Source organism: Myotis lucifugus, unplaced genomic scaffold, assembly GCF_000147115.1.
Source record: "Myotis lucifugus unplaced genomic scaffold, Myoluc2.0 scaffold_643, whole genome shotgun sequence".
NCBI lineage: Eukaryota > Metazoa > Chordata > Mammalia > Chiroptera > Vespertilionidae > Myotis > Myotis lucifugus.
This window is the reverse complement of record NW_005871691.1, coordinates 137,640-147,500: the sequence shown is the minus strand read 5'-3', so window position 1 is coordinate 147,500 and position 9,861 is coordinate 137,640. Positions and strand designations below refer to the sequence as shown.

The 9,861-nt window shown below is 55.8% G+C and overlaps 1 protein-coding gene across 1 annotated transcript; it reads left to right on the top strand.

The window, feature by feature from the left end:
- Positions 1-859: 859 nt before the first annotated feature.
- Positions 860-4,125, top strand: GDF2 (growth differentiation factor 2). Its single transcript, XM_006105157.3, has 2 exons — positions 860-1,202; positions 3,185-4,125. Exons 1-2 carry the CDS (start codon positions 860-862, stop codon positions 4,123-4,125), a joined length of 1,284 nt encoding a protein of 427 aa, XP_006105219.1.
- The last annotated feature ends 5,736 nt before the right edge of the window (positions 4,126-9,861 follow it).

Below are 9,861 nucleotides of genomic sequence, written 5' to 3'. Positions count from 1 at the left end.
GGACGAGGCGACAGGCAGAAAGCAGCCCTGCCATGGACCAGGGTGTGCAGGGACTGCGTGGGCTCCAGCACGTGCGCATCCACCTCCGGCGACTCTCCTCTTAACTGGACGCTGAGAACACGGAGCACCTCGCTCCGGGGCCTGCTGTGGGAATGAGGCAGGAGCTGGGTCGGAATCCTCGTCTCGCCTGACGTCTCCTCGCCTCACCGAACCACGTGCCACCAGCTCTCGTGGTCTCCAATGCCCGGGAACCAGCGTGACAGACAAGCCCCGAGGCGGGAAGTGCTGAGCCACACCTGCCGGTCCTGCCTCCACAGGGAGCAGGCCCCCCACTCACCCTGCCAGGGCCGCACCCAGCACCCGCTCAGCCGGAGTCTGCAGGGGCTCTGGGGGGTTTGTGTTGCTTCTATATTTGGAGGCCTTCTTGTCATGTTTGTGTCCTGGGTCCCTTGCTCCTGTGGCCCAGGAGATAGAGCACACGTCACCCTGTCTTGAGATTCTTTTGAACAGAACTGGCAAGGAAATGAGAACGATCCTAATTAGGGGGCGATAACCCCGGAGAAATCCGGGTTCTTTGCAGCTGACCGTGCTCTTCCCACAGCCTGTGTGTTGTCAGATGTTTACAGAGCCTTCATTAGCTTAGCGCTGCCTCAGATAAGAGGTGGGAGCAGGCAGCGAGGGCCGATAAGAAGAGCGGAGGACTCTCGGGCGGCAGGGAGCCTGGGAACTGGCCGGGCGCTGTGTGCAGAGTGGTCGGCAGGACGATGCGGGCCTGCTCTTCCCGGGCTCCTGCCCACACCCGCTAACACAGGTGGCCAGCGGCCGTCTCCCGTCCAGGGGACCCCCGTGCTGTCCCAAGATGTGCCTCGGGGCGCTGTGGGTGGCCCTGTCGGTGCTCTCCCTGCTGGCCTGCTCTGGGCAGGGGAAGCCTCTGGAGACCCGGGCCCGGGCGTTGGCCAGGGGAGATGCCCGGCTGCCAGCGGCAGCGGGCAGTGAGCAGGAGGGAGGCACCTTCGACCTGAGGATGTTCCTGGAGAACATGAAGGTGGACTTCCTACGCAGCCTCAACCTGAGCGGGGTCCCGGCCCAGGACAAAACCCAAGCAGAGCCACCGCAGTACATGATAGACCTGTACAACAGATACACCACCGACAAGTCGTCCACCCCTGCGTCCAACATCGTGCGCAGCTTCAGCGTGGAAGGTAGGGTCTGCTCCCCCAGGGCCCTGAGGGTCGGGGGTCAGGGGTCGGGGGACATAGTACCCACAGCTGCACTGCCCGCTATGGTGGCCACTGGCCACAGGAGGCTCTTTAAGTTTCCATTAAATTCATTAAAATGAAATGAAATGGGTAACTTAGTTGTTTAGTTTCACCAGCTTCCATTCAAGTGCCGGGCAGCGGAGTGTGGCTAATGGATTCCCTGCAGGACCCGGCAGCTGAGCCGCAGGGCCTGCCCCGGGCAGCTCTGCCCTGGGGGAGCCTCCCTGGGCCTGGGCTCCTGGGCTCAGTGGGAGCTGCGGGCATGGCTGCGCCCTCGCCCCCTCCCTCCCTCCATTTCCCCGCTTCCCACTGGCCCCTTCCCACCAAGAAACAGACTGCACATTGGGCCTCCAACCTGGTATATTTTTAAACTTTGAGAGAACATCTCTCTCATGAAAAGGTATGAAAAATTCATATTAATGCCCCTGAGAGATTAACACTGGAGGACTACTCAATTATTTTCTAAGTATATAAGAATGGCCCTGATTTGGGAGGACTGGAAGAGGGCAAACGTCGACTCAGGGCTTATGTGCACTAATTCACACAATCAACGCAGGTGAGATGACTGAGCAGGAGGGCGAGGCTTGCAGATGCCGAGGGAACTGCCACACCCCACTGGTCAGCAGCTGCCCTGCGCCTCAGGCCCCCTGCGTGGCGGCGGGTCTCCTGCTGCGGCATCCTCCCTCTGAACAGCCCACGTGGTGTGGTGTGGCGCGGGCCTCTCTTCTCCGCCCTGGGCTGGAGCCCCGGAGGCTCCTGCAGGCCTTGCTCATGCCACAGCTGCCAGGCCCCCCTGGAGGGTGCTGTGCTCACAATGCATGCCCAGCAGTGTCCGATTTCCTGACTGCCCAAAAGGAAAATCTAGATTTTATGTGAACTTGCTTGATTTTTAAAACACTGGCTTTATTTTGTTACTACAATCGGCCAGCATCTCACCAGGCCCCAGGGTACATCTGTGTCCTCTGTTTTAGGGCTTCTTTGGCTGGACCTAACCATTGAATCCCACAGTCTGAGAGTCCAGAGCTTAGAGTCATTTTAGGGGCACCTCACCCCACCCTCAGCATATCCGTGCCCTGGAAACAAGCGCTCTGACGGCCCCAGCTCTGCCGGTGGCCAGCACTCCTGTAGAGGCCACGCATGCTGCCCTTCACAGCCTTCACAGACAGGGAGGAGGGCATTTGCTTTGCGACATCTGACTGCAGCCCACAGCCACTATCAAGGCAGGAGCACACGAGGCCCCTAGCGCACTGCTCACAGACCCCGCATTACTCCATATGCCAAGGCACCTCAGTGGGGTCTGCAGGGGCTCGAACAGCTGTGAGGAGACCACAGAGAACTGTGTGAAAGGCCAAGTGCTTGGGGGGCAGGGCATGCACCAGTGGGGCGGAGGGCCTGGCGAGGACACAGAAATATTGACTGGGCATCTAGTATGAGCCAGGACAGTGTCGGCTAAGTACATGCACCATCGTTTAAAATCATACACTCAGGATCAGCTCTCAGAAGATGACAGTTTTATTGCTGTTGTATTTGGCTCTTTTTAAAAAAATGAGGATCTTTACAGAATGTGAGCACTTTGGATGTTAAACACCCGAAACCCACTCCCACTTCTGTAAAAGTGAAATAACAATTAGATCCTCGTGAGGAGTCATGTGAAATGTATGTGCAAAGTCCCTCCTGCACTGTGGGGCACCTGGTGGAACCTGGGCCTGTTCCCTCCCATGCCAGCATCTGCTGCATCTGCTTTTCTTTGCACGATTCTAAGTGCACCTTTCAGAGACCTCTTCTATATTAAGGGCTTAAGTGAAACCAAATAGAGATTTGACAATGTCATCCCAGGTGCCCTTTCATGGGAGCCATGCGCTCAGCTTGGTGTCATGAGCCAGACCCTCCCAGCAGGTGCCCATCACTGTGTATTTGCATTTCAGATGCCATCTCTGTAGCTGCCACAGAGGACTTCCCCTTCCAGAAACACATCTTGCTTTTCAACATCTCCATCCCCAGGCATGAGCAGATCACCAGGGCAGAACTCCGGCTCTACAGCTCCTGCCAAAGCCACGAGACCCCCTCTCACGAGCTGAAGGGAAACATCGCCATTTATGATGTTCTGGGTGGAGCGGACACAGGGGACGCTTCTGCGGGAGCCAAGGCCTTCCTGCTGTCCCAGGACATCCGGGACGAGGGCTGGGCGACCTTCGAGATCTCCAGGGCTGTCAAGCGGTGGGTCAGGGCCGACTCCACCAAGAGCAAAAACAAACTGGAAGTGGCCGTGCGGAGCCGCAGGAAAGGCTGCCACAAGCTGGATATCAGTGTCCCGCCCGGCTCCAGGAACCTGCCCTTCTTCGTCGTCTTCTCCAACGACCGCAGCAATGGGACCAAGGAGACCCGGCTGGAGCTCAGGGAGATGATCGGCCACGAGCAGGAGAGTGTGCTGAAGAAGTTGTCCACCCACGGCCCAGAGGCGGGGGGGAGCAAGGGCGAGGGGGACGTGGGAAGCCACATGGCCACGGGGTCATCCTTAGCCAGACGGAAGAGGAGCGCTGGGGCCAACAACCACTGTCAGAAGACCTCCCTGCGAGTGAACTTCGAGGACATCGGCTGGGACAGCTGGATCATCGCGCCCAAGGAGTACGATGCCTACGAGTGTAAGGGGGGCTGCTTCTTCCCGCTGGCCGATGACGTGACCCCGACCAAGCACGCCATTGTGCAGACCCTGGTTCACCTCAAGTTCCCCATGAAGGTGGGCAAGGCCTGCTGTGTGCCCACCAAACTGAGCCCCATCTCCATCCTCTACAAGGATGACATGGGGGTCCCCACCCTCAAGTACCACTATGAGGGGATGAGTGTGGCAGAGTGTGGGTGCAGGTAGTGCCGCCTGCGGGCGGGGAGCCAGGTTGGAGGGGCGTAAGGAGCGGTCCTGCGATAGGGACGAGGTCCATTTGCATGCCAGCCTGGAGAAGGAAAGGGAACTGTCACACCCTCCGGGTAGAGCCTGCTCTCCCTCTCAGGGCCGCCCCACGCACACCGCTGGGTTTCACGCAGGGGAGGCGATGGCAGGGAGGTAAGGGCCTGGAGAGAACAGGGCCACCCGGAAGGATTGTTGGGGTGGAAAGGGAGATGACAAAAGGGGAACAAGAAAAAAAAATAATCCAGAGTCAGCAGAACACTGAGCAAGGTGAGCCACAAGGTCTAGACAGGTAGGTGATGTGTAGAGATTTAGAGAAATTAGAGGCGTGGAAGGGACTGGGGCTTATTCCAATAACCTCGGGGAGTGTGAGGGAAAGAAATGGACCATGTGCTTACACCAGTCATTTCACATCCCCACAACCCAGTGAGACAGGCGTTGTGACCCCTAATTTATATATGCAGAACCCCAAACTCAGACAGGTCAAGTGGCACCCATCAGTCATCTGACTCCACCTCATAGGTTTCCATAGGGCGATCTAACACCCATGCCTAGGACCCTCCCAGGTGCCCCATCACAGTGTGGCAGGTCACCTTGTAGCTACAGGTCAGTTAGATGCTGGGAGGTGGGGAGCGCGGGGCACTGGGCTGAGACTGGCCAGTATTCGCCAGTGGGACTGGTTTGCCAGTTACATCCAGGGCATGTTCTGGCTGCTCGGTGCCAGTGCTGACACAGTGGCCAGTGCTTTTTAACATCACCCCAGAGTCACTGGGAAGGTGCCCCTAAACCAACTGCAGGGGAGAGAGCGGGGCAGTGGCACTCGGCCACAGTGTGCACAGTGCTTGTATGGCCAACAGTTCTCATGGGCCACTTGCTGTCCGTGCATTCAGGCCGTGTGGTGGTTTGGGAGGGGCAGACACAGTCGCCCTAATGGCCGGGGCCTATGGCCTGCATCTCAGCTCCTCGCTCAGCATAACCAGCTCCCCACACAGGCTGTGCTGCATCCGGCCTCCGGAGCAGTGATCTAGGCCGTGGTCTGGGCGTGGGCCGCGCCAGCCCTCACTGACCCAGGAGGACATGGTTTCTGTTTCCTCTGTATTTCCTCCTCCTCTGACTCTAGACACACATGGAATGGGAGGGGGTGAGGAAGAGTCTGGAAGTGGTGAGGATTCCCTCCATCGCCCTTCTGACCACTGGCCAGGGCCAAGCCCAGCGGAGGCCTAGAGAGACCTGGGCCATGCCCACTGGTGGAAGCTCCCAGTATGTTACAAAAAAAAAGGTTTGTGCTGAATGTTTACATGGAGCCAATGAACAGCTTTAACATAAAATCGCAATGAAACATCATTGTTTGATTACTAGAGTTTTAGAAAACACGGATTCCTGGTACGACAATGTGCTCAGTCATAAAGGTGGGTGGTGGGTGTCTTCCTGTCCCGATGGCGTGTTTCCACGCCTGCATCAAAGTTTTACTTGGAAATAAAGTCAAACGTCTAATCTGTGGACTTTCGTGGATGTGAGACCTGAGCCCGATGGTCCCTCAGCCCCACACCCTGCCCAGCCCTCCCTACAGGCCCTTCTTTCAGTGGGTGGGCGAAGGGGAGGGGAGGAGAGGTGCTGCCATGTGAGGGGGATGGACATGTCTGTGTAAGGGCATGTGTGTGACTATGCGGGCGTGGGCATGAGCATGAATGCAGATATTTGTAAGAGACCAAGGATAATTAGCCGCCGTGCCATCCTCACCCTCTGCACCTGTCAGGGGAGAAGGCCTCGCTCTTGCTAAGACACACATCTGGCCCTGCATCACCTTCACCTGGCATGCTGGGCCGCACAGTTCCAGCATCCACTCCACTGTGTCCCTGCTCAGCTGCCCAGCACCAGCCAAATGCCCTCAAGAATCACCCTGTTCTTGGCCTTCAGGTGACCATCTGAGCCGCCCCACCCCCGCTCCACAGCCCAAGTCCACCTGCTGGGACCCTGCTCTGGTGTCACCCCTTGGGCCCTTTCCCGACCCTCTGGGCCTGATCTTCCTGGCTCTGAGGAACACCAGTGCCTCTGTCACCGTTGTCACTGGCCTGGGATGGACATCTGACAGCCTCTAGTCTTGAGCCTCCTGAGGCAGCAAGGCCCCCTTGGGACAAGGCCCGAGAGCCTCTGGTCTCTGTCAATCCTGGAGGGCCGACACGGCCTGTGGCTCAGGACAGACTGGCATGGGCGACCGTGCAGGGACAGGACATAGGACATGCAAGGAGCAGCCCCAGAAGTGTGCTCTGGCCGCATCTTCACCGGTTCCTTTCGCGGTTCACCCCATCACAGATGGAAAGGCAACAGCGCCACCCTGTGGTCCCTGCCCTGTAGCACCTGCCCTGGGCCTGAGGACCCCTGTCACCTGCAGGGTGGTTTCCTGTTTGTCATGTGAGAGCAGTGGCATTGCCATCATCGCACACAGCAAAGTGATGGCTTGGCAAGACTGGGCTGTCCTGAGCCCTCGTGTGACCTACTCTCCCAACCGGAGCAGCGGAGAGAGAGGCTCAGAGACGGTGAGCAGAAGCCACAGGCCACACAGAGAGACAGCGGGGTGGGAGCGGAGTGGAGGGACTGCGAGGACAGCCAGGGAGGGAGGCTGGGGAACCCCCAGACCAGGCATGAGAACAGACATTTATACCCCAACCTTTATGAGCGGAAAGGCCTCTGGCTTCAATTCGGGGTAATTCTGAAGGGCCCTTCCTGCTCAGAGCTCCCTGGAATTGGCTGAGGCCCCTGCTGCAGCTGCGTCACCCTCAGCCTCTCCCTCTGCCCAGGGCAATGCCCACCCCTTGCTGACAGTGCAGCCTCCCGTCTCGTCCCTCACCCCTGGGATGTGAGGGACCAAACCCCATGGGTGGGCGAACAGCTGACTGAAGGGCAGTGCATGCATTTGGGGGAATAACATAGAGCAAATAAAAAGCCTGTGGCCCGTGTGCAGCAGCATGTCTAGCTGTTAGAACCTAATGCTGAGTGGAAAAGCAAGCAGCACAGCGAATGCCCAAACACCACATCAATGAGCCCCACACCGAGACCTGTGCATCCCAGGAAGATATTTACGCAGAAGGGAGCAGCTAATAAAAGCGTCAGAAGCACACAGCACATGGCAGGAAGGTGAGGAACGCCCGCAGCAGTGTCTCCACATCATCCTCGCAGTCATTTCTTGATATATTTGTCCTCCCCCTTGGGAGCGTGATTTGTCTTGGGGTCCCCAGCACTGAGACCGGGGGACGCCAGCATGAGGCTAGATAAACGCCCATTGCTTCTGCCCCTTCCCTTGTCCACACTGTGCAGGCACCATGTGTCCCTGACCCGCTGTCAGCACCATGAGGCTGACTGGGTGGACAGGTGGGGAAGACAGACTTTAAAGTCAGCGTGAACTTGCAGTCCCAGGTGCCTGGAGCCGGCATGCGCTGCCCGCTCTCCCTGGACCGGGCAAGTGGGGCCTCGAAACAGGAAACAAAGGCCACCACTGCACAGGCCAAACGGCTAGCGCAGAAGGGAGGGAGACCTGGCTCTAAAGAGCATGAGCCACAGACATTGTTCAGATCCCTGACAGCGTCCAAGGTGCAGCCTTCCTGTGTCTTCAGATCTGGACAGTGAGTGGTGCCCCCTGTGCTTTCCCAGGACCCCAGCATCACACTCTCTGCGGAGGCACGTGGGCCCCCCTCCAGGGCATCCGTGTCAGTGCCCGAACTGTTCTTTCTTTGCCTGGACAATGCTTCTGCCAGACCGTGCTTGACCGGCCTCTCCCTCGGGCTCTGTGACCGTCATCCGGTTTGCCAGGGATGGTCCTGGCTTATGCCTGCTTCCCTGTCTAATTAGTATCAGGGCCTTTGTTGACAGCATGTTACGTGTGTGGTGTCCATAGTCACAGATAGCTCAGAGGCTGACAGCAGAGGTCAGTTGGGAGCAGCAGGGTGGCCGGAAGGGCATGGGGTGTGGTGTCACCTATTGGCTCATGGCTATGTCAAGGCAATGGGCTCATTGAGCCTTGATGTCCTTGCACATCACTCCAAAAAATAGCACAGCCGCTTCCTGCTACCTAGGGGAAGTTCACTCGGGCCTCCCATTTTCTGAGTAACGCGCAGGAAAGCATCAGAGCCACTCTTCTGTTGCCATTTTGGCTCTGAGCCTTCGTTTCTATATGCCATTCCCCCCTCTCCATTTTCCCTCCCTGTACCTGGCTTGGAAGTGAGGGGCCTCTCGTGCACACGCACCAGAGCTCCTCCGTGCGCTCGGCATCCAAACCTGAAACTTAGCCGCATGCTTGGGGCTCACAGAGACACGCTCCATGTCCTTGCTCTGCCTGGGCCAGGGGCCTCACAGACAAGACCCTGGTACCTGTTAATTGTTGGGGTTCAGACATATAGATATGTTTGATGGACCTGGGGAACGTGGACAAAAACATGCAGTAAGAACAGCTAAGTCTTGGGGAGGAATCATCATAAATGAGGATGGAGTCGGGCAGGCAAGCTCTTCTAAGCAGCGGAGTCTGGTGATTCGAGACACAGGGTGAGGCCGCACCAGACAAGACAGGCCAGGGAAAGACGACGATGGTGAGGCGGCAGGAGAGGACCATTGAGAGGGAACGTTGGTAGAATTATAGCAGGATCTTCCAGAAGAGGGCTAGGCACTAGAAAAAGAATGTCTTTTCTTAGTGGAGAGAGAGAGAAAGAGAGAGAGAGAGAGAGAGAGAGAGAGAGAGAGAGAGAGAGAGGAGGAAGCCTTCTGGAGAGCAGATGCTCAAGGGACATCAGGGTAAGTCTTCATGGACTTGGATTTGGCAAAGGATTCTTAGGTATAAAACCAAAGTAAGACCAACAAAACAAAATTAGGTTAAGTGGTCATCATGAAAATTAAAAACCTTGTGTTTCAAAGGACACCATCAACAAAGTGAAAAGACAACCCACAGAATGGGAGGGATATTTGCAAATCATGTATCTGATAAGGGATTTTTATCTAGAATATATAAAGAACTCTTACAGCTCAATAATGAAATGACAAATGACCCAGTTAAAAATGGGTAAGAATTGGAATGGATGTTGGTCCATAGAAAATACATAAATGGTCCATAAGCACCTGAAAGATGCTTGATATCTTTAATCATTAAGAAACTGCCCATGAAAACCACTGTACACACTAAAATGACTAGATTCAAACATATAAGTTATCAAGGATGTGCAAAAACTGAGATCCTCAGTGACTGCTGGCGAGAAGGTAACGTGGTGCAGCCACTTTGGAAAACAATTTGGCAGTTGCTCAAAAAGTTAAACATAGAGTTACCATATGATGCAACCAGTCCACTCCTAGGCATATTCCCCAGAGAAATGAAAATGTATGTCCATACAAAAACTGCTCACCAATGCTTATGGCGGCATAATTCACAAGAGCCAAAAGGTGGGAACAACCCGAATGTCAGTCAAGTGTTGAATGGATTAACAAAATGCGGTCTATACGCACAATAGAATATTATTCAGACATGAAAAAGGAAGTACTGGCACAAGTTACAACCTGGATAAATCGTGAGAACATTATGCTGAGTAAAAGAAGCAGTTACAACAGACCTCGTGCTGTATGATTCCACACATGTGCAAGTCCAGAACAGGGAACTCTATAGCGACAGTAAGTAGAGTGATTTGTTGGGGTGAGAAAGCAGGGATGAGGGATGGCAGGTGG